This window comes from Zalophus californianus, chromosome 6, assembly GCF_009762305.2.
Source record: "Zalophus californianus isolate mZalCal1 chromosome 6, mZalCal1.pri.v2, whole genome shotgun sequence".
Taxonomy (NCBI): Eukaryota; Metazoa; Chordata; class Mammalia; order Carnivora; family Otariidae; genus Zalophus; species Zalophus californianus.
This window is the reverse complement of record NC_045600.1, coordinates 96741999-96761489: the sequence shown is the minus strand read 5'-3', so window position 1 is coordinate 96761489 and position 19491 is coordinate 96741999. Positions and strand designations below refer to the sequence as shown.

The following is a 19491-nucleotide window of genomic DNA, read 5'->3' as shown; positions in this document are numbered from 1 at the left end:
AGGCCCTAGGAATTTAAACACATGAATCTATGCTTATTTATCTTCTGTGTAGCTAATGACCAGAGAAATCTTGTCTTTGACATCTAATTTGTAACTGAATATATAAAATTCTATTTAAAGAAAACAGTTGTCATTTTCAAAAGGGGCTCACACTTAGGCAACCTGTATTCCTTAGTATATCAAAGTCTGGCTATAACAGATTAGTATTTAACATTTGATTTTTGTACCCTTTGCAACTTTAGATTTAGTTGTATATATTTTGCAAGACTAACATTAATGTGTGTTGTAGCTCTGAATACTTTCTTTTTGATCCTCTTTGACTCCATTAAATTGTTGGCAATTGCATACTAGCTTTCAAGTTAGTAATTAAATAACATTCATTGATACTTAGAAAATTATTTTGTGAAGAATATTAGCTGATATATGTTTCATAAGGAGGCATTCTATACAAAAAAAATGAAAACTCAGTTTTTCTAAACAATATTCAAATGTACAACTGTACTTCCTAGAACTTGAACCAGGATTTTAAAAATTAGGCCTTTACCTTCTCAAGTTTACTCAGATAACATAAATTCACCAAGGAGACCTTTAAGAGAGAAATCTTTAAGATTTTAAAGAAATAATCTTGTGGTACCATTTTCCTAGCTCTAAACATTTTTACAATCCTTTACAGCAGTAGTGAGGACCCTCTTATTAATAAATTTTATTAATCTACAGAAAAATAATCAATGACCATATTTTTAAAAACTTAACCGTTTTTCAAGAGAGTGAAATACAAAAATTCAATTCACTTACTTTTAAAATGGAGACCAGAGAAATAAAATTTGATATAATATATACAAGACTAATTTTTAAGTCTGTAGATCCTACATTATGATCATTTAAAGGAATGGAAAGGAGAAAGAGAAGGAAGGTAAATATAGTTGGAGAGAGAAAGAGGACAAAGGAAAAGGAGAGAAATAGAGCAATAAAAGAAAGCAAAATTAAAGAGATGTCGGTTCCATAGAAGAGGTAAAAAGGAAAAAAAATAAGACTAAGAAAGAAAGGGAGTGAATTTACTTCCCATCCAGATCCCTTTCTCCAGAATTCTTTCTGTCTTCCTCTCTCGCTGCCCCCTCTGCCCTCCTCACCTTCTGTCCTGTCTCAGTCTATAACCAATAACCCTCCCACCAGACCAGCCAGAGAGATCACCCTTGCTGCAGAAACCCCTTTCCTTTTCTCCAGGCTGCCAGAAAACATTCCTTTCCTTCTCAGCTCTCCTCCCTTTCTTTTCAGAGTCAGCCTTCCAACATAAAAAAATTCCCTTCCACCTTCTAAGCCATCAGCTGGCCTGGCACACAACCGTCCTTCAGTGCTAGATCCCCACCCAGTGCCTCGAAAGAAAGACTGTATATATTAAGGACATTATTTTTTTGCCTGTTATTATGGTACCAAATACGTTTCCCAGTTTGTCATTTTTTTTCCACTTTGATTTGGTAGTTTTTGCCATGTACAAATTTGGGGGTTTTGTAATCAAATTTGTGAATCTTCTCTTTCATACTTAAAGGCTTCCCCAGTCTTAGAACATATTCTTTAAATTTCAAGTTTTGTTGTAATACATGTTGGTTTTACTTTGTAGCATTTAAACATTGTTCAATCTGTAACATCCTGGTAGAAGGTATGAGGTAGCAGCCCACATATTTTTTTTCCTATTTTCCCACAAATTTGAACTGTCTTTATCATATCCTAAAGTCCTATAAATTTGAGTCCTTCTGGACTTTCTGATTCATTCTGTTGAGCTGTGTGTACCTCAATGCTGCACAGCTTTAATTGTTGTAGTGTATAATATATTTTATTCAGTACGGTTAATCACTCATTCTTCTGTTTTTAGAACTGTGCTGGTTATTCTTACTTGTTTGTGTGTCTGTTTGAACTTGAGAATTGCCTTGTCCCATTATTTATAAAAATCTGTAAAGTAGGGGTGCCAGGTGGCTCAGTAGGTTAAGTGTCCTGACTCTTGATCTCAGCCCAGATCTTGATCTCAAGGTTGTGAGTTCAAGCCCCATGTTGGGCTCCATGCCCAGTGTGGAGCCTACTTTAAAAAAAAAAAAAAAACCTGTAATGTAGTTTTATCAGAATTTTGGACACTTTATATATTAACTTGGGGAATATTGACACCTTTGTGAGACTGAGTCTTCCTAACCAAGATCATATTACGTCTTTTCATTCATTCAGGTCTCTTATTATGTCTCTTTAGGAGAATTTTTAAGTTTTCTTCACTCATTTATTTCTGCTTCACTAGCCATATTGGTATTTAGTAGGACCTTTTATTTATTTATTGACATTTAGTATTGGTATTTAGTAGGCCTTTTCTGTTAGGAAGTTTCTTATGTAAAAACATGCCATTAACTCTTGCTACCCTTCCAAGTAATTCCTTAACCTAACTACCCTAGTTTAGGCTTCATGTACATATGCCCCTCACTAGTACCAGAGGAAATTTCCAGTGCTTTCCTGGCACTTAAATAAAACAAACAAAACAAATGAAATTTTATTTCTTCGGCTACTTTATGACCTGACCAAAATGCCTTTCCATAATCCAGAAAGAGAAAAGTCAGATGTGAGAATCATAATGGCTTTTCAGTTGCTAGAGAGTTCATTGTAGCAATTATTTCTAAATTCTTTGCCTTTCCCTGTCAAGCCTACACATATTTGGGCTTCATCTAGTGATTTTTTTTCAGGTCTCACTTAGTTACTGATTTCTACCATAACAAGCTCCTTTCTCTATGGGAAAGACAATGCCCAATAAGACAATATTCTTGTCCATTCATTTGCTTGTAATTTAGAGAATAGACTAAGGTTACAGGAGTTTAAACTGTGTTTCTCAGTGCTGCCCATCATTGTTTGTTTATTTAAAATTTTTTCTGTCCTGGGGCACCTGGCTGGCTCAGTAGACGGAGCATGCAACTCTTGATCTTGGGGTTGTAAGTTCAAGCCCCATATTGGGTATAGAGACTACTAAAGAATAAAATCTTTAAAAAAATTAAATTTTTTTCTGTCCTTTTTTTCCTATTAAGTGTGTTTTAAAACTTTTTTGAAAAATGTTAAAAGTTTCAAGCAAAATTTACATGTTATCATTTTGCAGAAAAAAAGTCTTCATTATCATAAAATGTTCATATTATGGTCTTAAAAGTTGACACTGCAAATTTTTCCTTGCATAATTTCTGGAACTGGATATGCTAATCTCTTTTTAAATTTCCTTCAGCATAATTTATAAGGTTAAAAAAGTTAAGCATAAACTTAATTGTTACCACTCTGTTTTTCAGCCTGGCTGGGTTGTTTTGGACCAACCAGATGCTGCTTGCCATTTGCAGCAGCAGCAAGAACCTTCTCCTCTACCTCCAGGATGGGAAGAGAGGCAGGATATTCTTGGAAGGACCTACTATGTAAACCATGAATCTAGAAGAACACAGTGGAAAAGACCAACCCCTCAGTATGTGCTGGTGGCTTTTACATTTGTGTATGAATACATTTTGACCACTAATTTTCATTTTGAAGTTGTGTCTCAAATGGGTTCATAGTAGTATAGGGATCCATAAGCTGTAAAAATGTGAGGAGGATTTTTATGATCCAGGGCTTTAAAAATGCCATCTTAACTGTTTCTTTTTTTAAATGATTTGATAATATTCAAAATTATTGGAGCCACAAATACCACCCTTCTAATTGCTTCTTTATTTTAAATTATTTTGTAGCCACAAAGGATGGGTTTTTTTCTTTAGACTGGTTTAGAAAATCTTGGAAATTTTTTGTAGTTTGTTACTAAAATATAATAAAATGTTAATTTCTACAGTACACTATTTTTAAATATAAATTACTTATAAAACATAAAGGACTGAATAACAAGGGTCTTTTGTTAAACACTCATTTGCCAATCTTGTCAGTGCATACACAATTTTCAATGCACACAGATCAAGGATAGAAAGAATGACCTTTAAGGTATTCTAATTTATGTCTTCTCAGTGACATTTTTCTTTGATTATCATCAGACTGTATTTCTAAATATACATTTACAAATGTCCCATTACTCACATTTATTATCAAATGCCCTTCCATTTCTCCTCCCTTATGGCCTTATGAAGGCTTTCTTTAGTCTTCTACTTTTTGACAGAGACTTAAAATTTTTTGTATTTGTCCATTAATTTCTAATTTTTGGCTTTGGTATTTTGTGTCTGATACAGTCCAAGCACTTTCATAGATATTTTCTGTTCTTAAATCCTTCCAAAGCAAATCAGTGATCCTGGTTCTTCGTGGCACAAAAGCATCAATCTCTTAGGGACCTGTACAAATCGTAAAACTGAAGACACTATGAAATTCTACAAAATTGTCCTACTGCAGACCTCAGTATTATAGCAAGCCTGACTTGAGCAGAATCACATTTCTTTCACTACGGTTGACATCACTTTCAGCTAGCCTAAATCAGGTATTTAGGAGAAAATAATCTGAAGCATTCTCTTAGAACCATCTGTCAAAATTATGTTTTCTTCAGCAATAGTACAGTAAGAATTGATCTTCCGACTACCCTGGGCTTATATGGCATTAGATAAATTAATTTTGTTATTAAATATTTGTATAAAATTCTTGATCTGAAGGTCTGATTTATTATACTAAATGCAAATAGCTAGAATAATGGAATAAATAGGGTAATGGTGTTCAGGCTGATTTACTATAATGTTCCTAAACTCAGACATGTTTTTACTATTATCTTTTTTCAGACCAGGCCTATTTCTGTTAATGATCAAAAACAGATACTATTTAATCTGGGATCTATTAAGTTTTTAATTACAGTGATTCTTACATGATACTTCATTTTGCCCTCTGCATTCGTGCATGGGGAACTCTACTCTTGGCTTAAGATCAATTCTGGAAAACATTAATGTCTGGTTCTTGAAGCTGTATATGTAACTAACTCCTAAAGCTTCTTTTTTATAATCTCTCTAGAGCTACTTTAGATTTTACGCATATCATAACATGGCAAAATAATAATATAATGAAATTATTTACAAAACTCCCAGAAATCCATTTATTCAACAAATATTTTTGAGTGCTCTTATATGTCAAACATTGCCCTAGGCACGGTGATGAACTAAAATATCAAAGTCAGACGTGTTATACATTTTCCCAAAACCTTAATTGCACAAGGTACTCTGAAGATACCAATGTGCCCATGACTTCATCTGTGTGTGTTGAAATAGGGTTTGGCCCAAACCAGTGAATTCTAATCTAAGGTATTTTTTTTAAATGATCATAGCATCTTTGACTATCATTTTAACTATCTTCAGACATGAGTGATGGTTTTTCTATTTCTAATCCAGGGACAACCTAACAGATGCTGAGAATGGTAACATGCAACTGCAAGCACAGCGTGCATTTACCACCAGGCGGCAGATATCTGAGGAGACAGAAAGTGTGGATAATCGAGAGTCTTCTGAGGTAGAAAGAATTTTCTTGTTCTTGTCCATAGACACATGTTACAGCAATAAGATTAAAGTATGTGTGGCTTAAGATTATTCTGTTTGTTTTAGAACTGGGAAATTATAAGAGAAGATGAAGCCACCATGTATAGCAATCAGGCCTTCCCATCACCTCCAGCATCAAGTAACTTGGATGTTCAGACTCATCTTGCAGAAGAATTGAATGCCAGATTCACAATTTGTAGAAATTCAGCCACCGGCCAGCCAGTATCCAGCTCGGTAAGATGCTCTTAGATTTTGTTGTAGCTTCAGGATTTTATATTATATATATTATTCCATTGGGTATCCAACATTTACATAAAATTTTGTCTTTTATCCCTGGTTTTATTGAGATGTAATTGACAGACAACACTGGATTAGTTTAAGGTATACGACGTAATGATGTGATATACATATATATATATATATAATAGCAAAATTACTACCACACGAAGTCTAGCTAACATCTATTATCTCACATAGCTACACATTTTTTTCTTGTGATAAGAAAAACTATGTCTTAAATGGCATATAATAGTGTGTTAGGGACTTTAGGACTTTATGGTATGGTCATTTTTTCAAATATCTCCACTAATAGTATGGAGCAGAGTCATGGATAACCCAAAGGGTCATTGGAGTCTAAATAGCCATTACATAAACCAGTGCCTCCCAGCCAAAGACCCCCCCAGGAACATACCTGTAATTAAACATGTTGGGTTTATTACTCATTTCAGCAAGGAGAACACACACCCTGAGTGTCTCAGTAAGAGTATGTTAGAAGGGGCGCCTGGGTGGCTCAGTCTTTAAAGCGTCTGCCTTCGGCTCAGGTTATGATCCCAGGGTCCTGGGATCGAGCCCCACATTGGGATCCCTGCTCGGCGGGAAGCCTGCTTCTCTCTCTTCCACTCCCCCTGCTTGTGTTCCCTCTCTTGCTGTCTCTTTCTCTGTCAAATAAATAAATAAAATCTTTAAAAAAAAAAAAAGAGTATGTTAGAAAAGACTTGGAGGATTTGGGTTCATGTTAGGCGATTTTGAGGATCGTTTAAGGAAGCAGGACTTTGCACTGGATGCTGTGAGGAAGCAAGAGTGTGGGGTGCCTGGATGGCTCAGTTAGTTAAGCGTCTGACTGTTGATCTCAGGTCTTGATCTCTGGGTTGTGAGTTCAGGCCCCATATTGGGCTCCATGCTGGGTGTGGACCCACTTAAAAGAAAAAAAAAAAGGAATGATTCTGTGATTGAATGTCTCAAATCTTATGTATAGTGAGGCTAAAGCTGTAATTCGTAAAAAAGCAGTAGTCACTCAGATTTGCCAGGATGGAGAGACCTTTGGTATTTTGTGGCTGGACAGTGTTCACATTTTGTCTGTGTTCAGGCATGATTACAAAGTGGTCTTGCTTTTGTGTTGATCCGACTGATGAGAGCCAAGCAAGTCCTGCATGTCTGGGGCTACTTTTCTCCTCCTCAATTATACCACACCTGTCACCAGCACACACGTGTGAATAGGAGCTGATGTACTTAGACTAAACAGGGAGGTAGATGGCATTCAATGAAATACTATGCAGCTATGAAAAGAATGAAGTGAGTTTTGGGGTTTTTTTTTGCTTTTTTGGTTTTTTTTTTGCTTTTTTTGTGTTTCTTTTTAAGATTTTATTTATTTATTTGTGAGAGAGAAAGAGAAAGAGAGCACAAGCAAGGGGAGTGTCAGACAGAGGGAGAGGGAGAAGCAAGCTCCCCACCAAGAAGGGAGCCCGACGTGAGGCTGGATCCCAGGACCCTGAGACCTGGGCCGAAGGCAGATGCTTAACCAACTGAGCCACCCAGGTGCCCCTGTACCTTTTGAATTTCATACCATGTGCATATTAATTTAAAAAATAATTTATTATTTTTAAGGTATTATATGGTCATGCTTAAAAGTTCAAACAGTATTGAAGTATATAAAACAAAAATTCAGTCTTCCGTCTTCCGTCTAACATATGCTCCCTCAATTGCTATTAATGGTTTGGCATATATTGTCCTAAATATTTTCTTTTTTTTTTTTAAAGATCTTATTTACTTATTTTGACAGAGAGAGAGAGAGAGAGAGAGAGACAGCAAGAGAGGGAACACAAGCAGGGCGAGTGGGAGAGGGAGAAGCAGGCTTCCCGCAGAGCAGGGAGCCCGATGTGGGACTCGATCCCGGGACTCCAGGATCATGACCTGAGCCGAAGGCAGTCGCTTAACCAACTGAGCCACCCAGGCGCCCTACAGTAGATATTTTGACTTAATTTTATGTGTGTTACAAGTTTTTGGTTTTGTTATTTAATAACATCAAAAAATTCGGATAGTGACAAAAGCCTGCATATAAAAGCACAGGGAAAGAAAGAATAGGGGGCTCCTGGGGGGACGAGTCATCTAGAATGTCCAGAGGGTAGGTGTTGCGGTGGGCAGGGCTGGAGCTATGAGGAGCAGCCCGGTCTGGGAGCTTGCTACGTTCTGGGCTATGGATTTCATGCCGGTGACCGTGAGAGGTCACAGAAGGGCTCTGCGCTCGAGAACGATGTGACGGGGTCTGCACTGTGGGGTGTGCTCTGGCCACAGTGCGCAGCATGGAGGGCGGCTTTAAGGAAATTGGACTTGAAGCAGGGAGATCTGTGAGGGGGTTGCTGCCGTGACAGGCAAGGCAACAAATGATGAAAACTTGAAATTAAAAAAAAAAAAAAAGAAAAGAAAACCCAACTTGAACTGAAGTGCAAGGAGAATATAGTTGAGAGCTGGGAAAGAAACAATAAGATCTGGTGACTGCCTTGCCTGTAAGGGACGGGAGGGGAGTCTGGGGACGAACTGATACCTGAGGGCAGCCGCTGCTGGACTCCAGCCCTGCCCCCCGAAACAAGGAACAGGATTGAGTGGTTGTGGACAGGGGAAAAGCGAATGAGTGTGGAGCACAATGAGGGGTCTCCGTTAGACATTCAAGAAAAAGTGTCTGGGAGGCCACCTAGGAGCCAGGGCCGAAGAGTGAGCCACAGGGTGGAAGGCGCTGGCCCACAGGGGTGTGGAGAGCAGCTGAGTGCCACTCCGCAGTGGCTCTCCCTTCTACCCCATCACACCCACCCGCCCCCCCCCCCCCGTACCTTATCTGCCACTCAGACACAGATCAAAAACCTAAACCTATTATCACTCTTTTTTTTTAAATAAGAATCATTCCAGCAGAAGAGGCAGCTTACAAGCCTATACTTTTGAGGAACAGCCTACACTTCCTGTGGTGAGTTATCCTCTCCCCTCATTGTCAGTAAAAATAGGAAACTCAAGAAGTTTTTTTTAAAGATTTTGTTTATTTGAGAGAGAGAATAAGATAGAGCATGAGAGGGGGGAGGGTCGGAGGGAGAAGCAGACTCCCTGCTGAGCAGGGAGCCCAATGCGGGACTCGATCCTGGGACTCCAGGATCATGACCTGAGCCGAAGGCAGTTGCTTAACCAACTGAGCCCCTCAGGCTCCCCAAGAACTTTTTTTTTTTTTTTTTTTTTTGAGCACTGAGTATGAACATTGGACTGCTTAGCAATGAGCCAATCGAGCACAGAATCTCGGTTCTTGGAGATGAGGTTCAGGACAGGGGGAAATGAGGTAGGTGGGCGGGGGAGACCGCCTCTCCCGTGCTAAGAAAGCAAGGCCCCTGCCCCGGCGACTGGGGGCGACATGTGGGCTTGTGCGCTGAGGCCCCGGGCTGGCTGGAGGCGGTCTGCAGGCAGCCTTCGGGTCGAGACTGTGTCGTCCAGCTGCCTCTGCTCTGGACGCTGGCCCCTGGCATCGAGCTGCAGTGTCTGCCCCATACGTGAAGTGGCACATCCGTCACTTGGGCAGGGGTGGGTTGGTGTTGGCAAGCTCAGTGGCCAGGCTGCATGGAGTTCTGCTCTCTTCCCATCAGACTCCACATCCACTGAGGCCTTCTGCCTCCTTCTCAGTAGGATTTCCAGCTGCAGCCTTGACTGCGGCTTAGACCTTAACAGCCTCATGCCTGGACTCTTGACTCCCTTTTGGTCTTCCACCCCCCTCTTCCTTACTCAACTCTCATTACTTTGAGTTTATCTCTCCTTGACGCAACCCTCACTTGTGTCTTACTTCCAGGCTCCCAGCCCCTTCAGCCTACCGTCCTCCTCATCCGCCCATGGGAACCTCCTGCTGCCTTCACCCCGTCCCTCCTTTTTCTTCCAAACAGGCTGCCCCCTTTCCTGACTCTCTCCCTCCTCTGGCTCTGCGTGCATGCCATTTCCACATGTAGAATACCTCCTCACCTTTTTCCGCCATTTGTAATTTTGAATGGCAGTCTATGCATTAATTTTGAAAAGTGGGGATTGTTTTTGCTTTTATGAAAATTCCAGCATAGGGATGCAGAGGCTCAGAATTCCTTGAACTAAGAGTGGCTTATCCATCTAAAGAGGTGGCACTGCACCAAGATAGGGACACAATCCTGTGCTGACGAAGGAGGGGGGGCAACTCACTTGTGCCATTGGCCCAGTCAGCGTTGACCGTCTACAACAGAGGAAATGCCACAGAAACACGGCCCTCACCATCCTTTCTCCCGCTATTGCCACTTGCCTGTCCTCCTCCGTTAGGCTGGAGCCTGCTTAAGCAGAGACCCCTGGTTTTCTCCCACTGTGCTTTGTAATGTCCTCCTACAAGGAAAATGTCTCATTTCCGACCGACTGACAGGCATTCATCCAAGACGCTCACCAGATGAGCAGCAGAATCTAGAGATGATTTATATTCATCTGTACATACACGCACTTTAGTTTTTATATGTACTAGAAAAGCTACTTCCATACCTTTTTCTTCTCAATACATTGAATTGATTTTTAAAAAAGTTTTCTTGAGGTATAATTTACATACCATAAAATCCCTTCATTTTGTACAAATACATGAATTTTAGTAAATTTGTACAGTTGTGCAAATATTACCATAATCAAGTCTAAGAACCCTTCATCACCCCAGAAAGTTTCTTCAATCCCAGCATCTACTTTCAGCCCCACGTAACCACTCATCCTCCTTCTGTACCTACAGCGCTGCCTTTTCTAGAAGTTTCACATAAGTGGAACCATACAGTGTTGTAGTTTGATGTATCTGGCCCATTTCACTCCCATATGATGTTTTCAAGTTTTGACCATGCTGGTGCACGTCTCAGTAGTTCGTGACATTCTGTTGTGTAGATGTATCTGCTCTATTTCGTTTATCTACTCACCAGCAGTTGGACGTTTGTAAAGCCAGGCAACTTAAATTTCATTATTTTGTAGATCAACAGCTCATCATATCTGTGAGCAACATACCTCTACCCCGGTGTGTCTAGGGACAGTGTAGCTGTAAGCAGACCAGCGGCGATAGTTTATATGTATAAGACACACTGGGGAAACAGGCCAAACCTTGAGGAGTCTAATCTGGTTCAAAAGACAAAAGGAAGACCAAACCTGGACTACTTTAAGTAAACCTGGGAACAACCAGACCTCTTTGTTCATTAGTAATAAACTCAAAAGTAGCAGCTTCCTGGCCCTTACAGGAAGATGGCAGTGGTAACTTCTGACTCAGCACATATGGGTGATAAATTCTGTAGTTAGACTACCTGGCTCAGATCTCAGCTCCATATTAGCAATGTATCTGTTAGGCAATTACCCCAGTTTTCTAAGCTTCAGTTTCCTTGTAAATAAAAACTGGCTGGTAATAGCAATTATCTCCTTAAGATTTGTGTGGAGGTTAAATGACATGATCTATGTTAAAACATTTAGTGTGTGGTTGTTACTACTGTCATGTTTTATTAATGTTGGTATCGCTCTCATCATTATGGTCTGTTCTGGTTTTTCTTAAGTAGAATGTGGTACACTTCATTTCATACACCTCAAATTATGATTTAAAAGTCCATTCATTTTAAAGAGAGAGGGCAGTGAAAAAGGGAGGTAGGTGGTCCTTTTAAAAGGTTTGTTTCATATTCATACTCAGTTTTCCTATTATTCTTCACTGTAGCTTTTGCCTACTTCATCTGGATTACCCCCAGGTTGGGAAGAAAAACAAGATGAAAGAGGAAGATCATATTATGTAGATCACAATTCCAGAACTACCACCTGGACAAAGCCCATGGTACAGGTACCATGCAATCTACCTGTTAACTTGTTTTCTTACATAATTTACGCCATCATACTCCTGCGGAAGGTAGTACATCATTCTGTGGTATATACTGGTTGCTGCTAGCCATGTTCTAATTGTCTGCTGACCTTGGTGCTCCCATTTCCTATGGCTCTCTCACATATATGATTACCACTTGCTATCATGTAAAACAAGTCCAGCTGGGAATAAAATAGAGCAAATGATCTGGTCCATTGGGTAATAATGTTATTTGAATGGTTAAGATCATTATTTCTCTAAAAGATAATCTTAGTGATTAGGATCTGTTAAAGAAATTTGCCACGATGACACTTTGTCCTTGGCAACAGCGAGTGGCTTTTGTGACATTTCCTCATGTTTAGGAAAATGTTTAATTTATTTTATCACTGTTTCTCTGACTGAGAAATTTTTTAACACTGAAAAGTATAGAGAACAATACAGCAAATATCCACCTTCTTAACACCCAGAATTTACCACCATTAACAAATTACCGTATTTGTTTCTAGGCATTTTATTTTTAAAAATAAAGGAGCGCCTGGGTGACTCAGTCAGATAAGTGTCTACTTTGGCTCAGGTCATGATCTCAGGGTCCTGGGATTGAGCTCCCCCCATCGGGCTCCCCACTCAGGGGGAATCTGCTTCTCCCTCTGCCCCTCCCTCCACTCATGCTCTCTCTCTCTCTCTTTAAAAAATATTTAAAAAATAAAATTGTGGGCACCTGGGTGGCTCAGTTGGTTAAGCGACTGCCTTTGGCTCAGGTCATGATCCTGGAGTCCTGGGATCGAGTCCACATTGGGCTCCCTGCTCAGCAGGGAATCTGCTTCTCCCTCTGACCCTCCCCCCTCTCATGCTCTCTCTCTCTCTCATTCCCTCTCAAATAAATAAATAAAACCTTAAAAACAAAACAAAACAAAACATAGCCAGTTGCTATAATAGTATAAAGGCAGTGGCATACAATTTAAAAAAAATAAAAAGTAAAATTGTACAGATAAAACTAAATTCCTTTTAGCCAAGCGCTTGGTCCTACTACCCAGAGAGAAGCACCGTCTTAAGTCTGTTGGGCATTCTTCCAGTCATTTTTTTGGGGGAGGGGGAGGGCTTAAACAACAGAAACATTTCTCACAGCTCTGGAGGCAGGGAGGCCGAGCTCAGAGGGCAGCATTTTGGGTCCTGGTAAGGGCCCTCTTCTGAGCTGCAGACTTCCATCTTCTTGCAGTGGCCTCACACAGTTCTTCCAGGCTCTTTTATATACTTACAGAGAGAGCTAAAATGATGCAAAGTAGTGTTTATGTTCCTGTGTTTCAAATTTTGCAAAGATGTCATATAATTCTAAATCTTTTTTGTTCAACAGTGTTTTTAAATCCTCTCCATGTTGTCTTATGTATGGATCTGGTGTGTTTCTTTTAACCACTGCCTAATATTTCATCAAATGAATATATTACATTTCAGTGATCCAATTCTGCAATGGATATTTGCCATGCATTTTTTTTTTGCCCAGCATTGGCAGCCACTTCTACGTGTGGGGAATTGCGCACTCACTCTGTGTGTCTTTGGGGCAAGCAGAGACAGCCTCTTTGAACTGGCACCGTGGTGACCTTGCTGCTGGGGCACGGTCCCTCTGACCTCGTTGCCTCCATCACGCACATCCACAGCAGACTTGGACTGTTAGCCAGTGTCGTACCGCTCAAGAATTAGCTGAGAAATTATAAGTTATTTTAAAAACGAAGTTTGACGAAACACTATTAGAAAAATGAGTCTGCCATGTTTAGGTCTATTTATAAGGATATGTTCTGTTTGCAGGTTAAGTTACCTTTTAACCACAGCTATTTGTGTGTTCTCTATAAAACATGACAACATGACTTACTTCATGTGCTAGGCCACAGCCGAGACCAGTCAGCTGCGGTCAGGCCAGAGTTCTGCGTGCCCTCAACCACACGTCCCCACGAGTGATTCAGCACAGCAGGTGACCCAGCCGTCTGAAACGGAGCAAGGATTCCTTCCTAAAGGCTGGGAAGTCCGGCACGCACCCAATGGGAGGCCTTTCTTTATTGACCACAACACCAAAACCACTACCTGGGTAACTTTAATACTGTCCAGTTTGAATGTAGAACAATGATCTTAACTCTTACAAATAGTTCCCTGTAACCCTTAAATGTACATTAATATAACCTACATTTCCTCGTATTCATTTAAAGAGATGCTGAATTCTTAACAGTATTATTTCTACTCAAGAAACACGCCTATTTTTAATATTTTTAGGGATTGTCCTGGAAATACATTTACTTCCTATTTCGTTTTTAACTCGCTAGACATAAAAGTTTAGGAAGGTATTTGTAATAATCCTTTTATATGTTGCTTTGTAGTTCCAAGGTACTTTTGAATCCATATCTCATTTAATACCCAGAAAACCTTGGGGGAGGCTAGGTAGAATAGTATTTTTATTTTAAGATAAGCCTTAAAGCTGTTTAGCAGTTGGTTCACCACTAATAGAAAAATTACTGAAAATCAGCAACAGATGACTAGATTTTGATTAATTTATTTACTTAAAAGACCAAAGTACCTTAATAAAACTAAAATAGCTTAATAAACTACTTAACTAAATAATATTAAAACAATATATGTAAGTGAATCCAAACAAATTGAATTTTGTTCTTTTTTTCAACAATTTGAATTGACTTTAGTAAACTTTTTGAGTTTACCTCCCTAGCTTTAAAAAATATTAATACATCAACACCTTTACAGATAAGTGCCAAAAAGCATGCTCAAGCCCTCAGAAATAACACATGGTCTAGTTTCATGTCCATTCATTCAGCAGTTTTTATGGAGAGAATAGCCCCTAGGTAGAGACGCAATCCCTGAAGAGTGGGGCAAAATTCTCTGAATGGCTTCTATGAAACAGATGATGAGTTAAAACTGATCCTACTCTGAGATCTGCGGACTGAATCTTGTAGCCTGGGAATGATGGGTTTTAGACAGAGAAACTATTATTTCACAGATGAAGCAAATGGAATAAAAGTAGACTTTAAAAGAGAATATTTTAAATATCAATTGATGTTAGAAAAACATAGTAACAGATTGACTTTCTTGATTTTAAAATTTGTGTGTGTGTTGTTGTTTTCTTTATTTACTCTACCAAAAAAAGGAAGATCCAAGACTGAAAATTCCAGCTCATCTTAGAGGAAAGACATCACTTGATTCTTCCAATGATCTGGGACCTTTACCTGTAAGTTTATAGACTTGCTAGCAATCTAACTTGGCTCTCTCAAACATTTTTTATTTTGGAATACAGTAGTTCTTCAACAACTATAAGTAATGTTATTATTAAAGTGTAATGCCGGGGCGCCTGGGTGGCTCAGTCGTTAAGTGTCTGCCTTCGGCTCAGGTCATGATCCCGGGGTCCTGGAATTGAGCCCCACATTGGGCTCCCTGCTCAGCGGGAAGCCTGCTTCTCCCTCTCCCACTCCCCCTGCTTGTGTTCCCTCTCGCTGTGTCTCTCTCTGTCAAATAAATAAAATCTTAAAAAATAAAATAAAGTGTAATGCCTTCTACTAAGAATGGAATATGGAAATTAACTGTATAACCAAATGCCATTTTTCTACCCTGTATACATCTCAAACCCTTTCCAAAAATAATTGAAATACATTCTTCATTATAGCCAGGATGGGAAGAAAGAACTCATACAGATGGAAGAATCTTCTACATAAATCACAGTAGGTGCAATGTGATTTTTCATTACATTATTTTTTTGTAATATTGAATTTTGTGCAGGAGACTCAAGAACACCTTATTTCTCTCCCTCTTCAGATATAAAAAGAACACAATGGGAAGATCCTCGGTTGCAAAATGTAGCAATAACTGGACCAGTAAGTCTCTTTGCATCCATATGCTCTGATGGCAGTGGCCTCTCACCTGTCTTGTCAAGGGCAAATGGTCAAGGGCATAATCCTACAGACCTTGAGAGGACAGCACATCTGCAATTCTGTACTCTCCCACCACCCCCAGGTCTTAATAATTTGAAAAGAGTGTATAAACTTATTGTCCTTACCCTTGCAATAGCCTTAGGAGACTAGTGAGCCAGATAGTCAAATGCCAAGGCAGTGGGGCTGCTGGGCTCAGGCTGGTACTTGCCATTGCCTGAAAAAGAATGTTGGCAATCCTCAGGAGATCAGAGAGGAGCCAAGAATATATCAGGTGAGAAAGTAGACAGCACCCAGTCGACTCCAGGGGCATGCTTGAACTTTTTGGTGGAAATTACTGTAAATGCTAGTGTATAAAATACTCGTATTTAAGTATAAATATTATAATACTTAATGTTATCATATAATAATGATAGGAAAAATCATTTTCTTCTTTATACAGTTACTTGTTCCATATTTTGTTTTTGAGATTTTGTTTTCTAATTCACAAAAACAAGTGAAATTGAAGATCCAGTTCTTTTAAATTACTCTTTAGTCTCCATGTTTAGTATTTTAAAATAATGGGGAAAAAAGGCAATTCCTCAGAGTTCAAGGAAAAAGTGCATTTTTCAAATTATTCACTTAATGGAGAAATCACTTGGACAGTGTGTTTAGAAATGGAAATTTTCATTTCTAATATTTCTCTCCTTGGAAGAAATTCCCTGTTTCTGGCTTTTTGCATTTCAAGAATATTGCATGATGAAAATTACAGCCATGGGGATTGCTGAATACAATTTAATTTTAAACAGAGAAATTAAAAATTTTAAAGTTTTGTATTTGTTTTCCTTCAAATTAAACTTTTCTTTCCAAGTATTCTCTTTTAATGCCTTTAACTTATGTTCATAAAATATCCAGATGGGAACTTTAAAAATTGTTCCAGAATAAAAACAACCTAAACCTTCTTTATTTTTCCAAAATTTTCAACTCAAGGCAGTGCCCTACTCCAGGGATTACAAAAGAAAGTATGAGTTCTTCCGACGAAAGATGAAGAAGCAGGTTAGTTATATTTACATTGAGTTCTTAGGAATGATTGTTATGTAGACTGAAAGTGTGGGAAATGCATTTTTAAAAGTAATAGAGAATTTATTCTATATTTTAACAACTTTGAATAGCTTCTTATAGGGAAAGGTGGCTTTTTTTTTTTTTTTTTTGATTCCTCCATGTTACATATCATTAGAGACCACAGTTTGGGCTTGGTAGAATCCGAGCAAGCTCAGATTGTCCCCCAGCCTCATCCCTGATTGTGTAGGAGGACTCTCTATATTCCTCTTCTGCTTGGACTCTTGTTTTCCAGCGGTAGTTATTCATGCTCTACTGCTTCGTACAACTTATCTCTGCCTAATTTGAAAATACAACTGTGATTGAAACAGTGGTCCTTTTGTTTGTCTCCTTCTGCTTATCAGATGTGTTCACTATAGTTTTTTTCTTCCATCACCACAAATTTAATATTTGGAACTAAACTCATCATCTGCCCATCTATTTCACTTCTGTTGGTGATGACCACTTTGTAATTCCTTTCTAATTTGCTCCCACTTTTCCCCTTTCCCTGCAGTTTAGGAATACTACCACTAGGTGGCTATATTGGGTTACACTTTCTTGCGTTCCAAGCCGGAAGCCTGCTTTTCCAAAGATTCAAGATGGTGGGTCTGTTACCACAGAATGTTTTCATCCAACATTTAACAAAAAACGAAATGTAATAGTTTTTTAGTGCAAATATTTTGTGCCTTAATAAAAGCCTAAACTATCAGCAACTTTTTAAAACTCATCTTCAATAATAGCTTTGTGTTAAAATTGCTCTGGAAATTGGTTTTCTATTTCCTAAAGTTCTTTGGGGTTTTAAGACTTTGTTGATCTGTTGATCTGGTAAATATTTTTACTCTTAATGAAAATATGCTGGTGGAATAGAACTCACTAGCTTCCCCATTTGCCATTCTCAACGCTTACAAACATGCTATCATATCTAATTGTTGATGTCTTTCTGGCAGCAGGAGATATGGAACAAAGCCTTCATAAGCAGGTCATAACACACAGAAGCCACAATGAAGGCAGTAATAGTTACTGAGCTCTCACGGCAAACCAGACATTCTTCTTAGCAAGTTATATGTATTCATGTAATCTCTATATTAGCAGTCTAAGGAAGGAACTGTCATTGTCACTTTTGTAGGTAAGGATACTGAGGCACAGAGAGATTAATTAATGTGATCGAGTCCCAGGGTTATTAGTGGCAAAGCCAGACAAGTGGTCTAGCTCGAGAGTCCATGTTCTTGACCAAAATGACATATATTGATGATTAAGAGAGATATTTACCCAGAATGCAAGAAAGTTATATAAAGAGATAAAAACATGAAAGAAAGGTTAAGAAACATGGAGTTGCTCCAGAGAGAGAGACTCAAGAGCATGGGGAAGGGGCTACAAACCTGCATCCTTAGTTTATCAAAAAGTCCCTAATAGGATTTTAAAAAATCCATATCTAGTCTCATTACAGCAAAAGAGCAGAACACCAAGACAGAAATAAAAATGTTTAAAAACCATTGCTACAAAACCTTGAGTTGTCTTTAACCTTTTCCTCTGCCTTATCCATAACATCTCACTAGTGAGGAGTAAGGATGGTTAATCATTATTGAGCTCACCATATGCCAGACATGGAGGAAGCACACGAAATGCATTATCCCCTGACGTTCTAAAACAGCTCCATGGGGTGCCTATTATTATTGTCCCCAATTTACAGGTGAGGAAATGAAGCCTTAGAAAAGACATGTCAGGGGGGCGCTGGGATCTGAACACGAGGCTCCGGCCCCCAGAATCCACACCCTGGTCCACTACTCAGCCCAAACACGGAAGTCGCTCCTCCTGCCCTCTCTCTCCTCCATCGCCATCCCTCTCTCACAGGGTCTTTAACTGACCAGATTCCTCTTGTCTCTCCTTAAAGCCACCCATTAGTCAGTCTCCAGGAACAACCTGACCCTGCTGCTCAGCTCAGCAGCTCTTCCCAGTTGGCATCCACGCTCCCTCCACTCTGGCCCCAGACCACTTGTTCTGCCTTCTCCTGTCACTGCAACAACCCTTTCTCCCTCCCTCCTGCAGCCTCTTGCTGTTACATACAGTAGCCACACACACCCCCCCCCCACCCCCCAACAGGTTCTTCCCTTAGCTGCTCCTTGGTCCTTCCCTCCCTCTCCCTCAAGTCAGAACTTGTTCTTAAAGCCTCCTGGATCACCTCATTTGCAATTAATAGCTCAATCTTTTAGGCCCCACAGAACATTTGTTTATATCTTTATTATTAGCAATTTTCTTACTCTTGTAAATCTCAGGATTAGTAACATTTACATTTGTTTCTCTTATACACACTGGATTATAAACTCCTTGAGGGAGGAATCACATCTTATACCACATTTTTATTCCCTTTTCTTCCCATTCCCATTACTATAGCTACCTAGCATGGGGCCTGGCCCAGAGCAGGCCCCAGTAAATGCTTGGCTGCACAAGATACCTAGTGTCTAAGATTGGTTTTCTCCGATCTTGCCTTTATTTTTAATTGCATAAGCAGCAGAGAAAACTGCTTATATTGCTTTATAAAAACTGCTTATATTATTCTGTTTCTGTAGGGCTTCCCCTTTTCCCTAAATATATTAAGAGTGAAATTGTTTTTTTTTTTCTTAGAAGTAACCCTCCCTTCTTCTTTTGAAGTGACAGAATTTTCTCTTACTGGTTTCCACTTGAACATTGCACACAAAGCACTTAAGAATAAAATATTCAGACATCTTTTTATAAAATTTACAATGAGGTCTGTCTAGAAGCCTAGTTATCTGCATTTGTCACATAAGCAGAGGATGTACAGAAAAATCAGCAAGACAGCAGAGACTCGAGAGCTCAGGCTTTCTTGACTTTTGTCTTCGGTTTCTTCACCCATAAAATGGAGATTATA

The 19491-nt window shown here is 39.3% G+C and overlaps 1 protein-coding gene across 5 annotated transcripts in view; it reads left to right on the top strand.

Moving 5' to 3' along the window:
* NEDD4 (NEDD4 E3 ubiquitin protein ligase) overlaps positions 1-19491 on the top strand; it is a 135991-nt gene that overhangs the window by 103566 nt on the left and 12934 nt on the right. For 4 of the 5 annotated variants that reach the window (XM_027569567.2, XM_027569562.2, XM_027569564.2 and 1 more), the window contains 10 exons: positions 3303-3469; positions 5349-5466; positions 5559-5726; positions 8662-8727; positions 11473-11592; positions 13487-13687; positions 14753-14833; positions 15266-15320; positions 15415-15473; positions 16497-16562. In XM_027569567.2, the coding sequence (XP_027425368.1) occupies positions 3303-3469; positions 5349-5466; positions 5559-5726; positions 8662-8727; positions 11473-11592; positions 13487-13687; positions 14753-14833; positions 15266-15320; positions 15415-15473; positions 16497-16562 (1101 nt within the window). The remainder of the gene's footprint in view (positions 1-3302; positions 3470-5348; positions 5467-5558; positions 5727-8661; positions 8728-11472; positions 11593-13486; positions 13688-14752; positions 14834-15265; positions 15321-15414; positions 15474-16496; positions 16563-19491) is intronic. The other variant, XM_027569561.2, reaches the window with a different exon arrangement.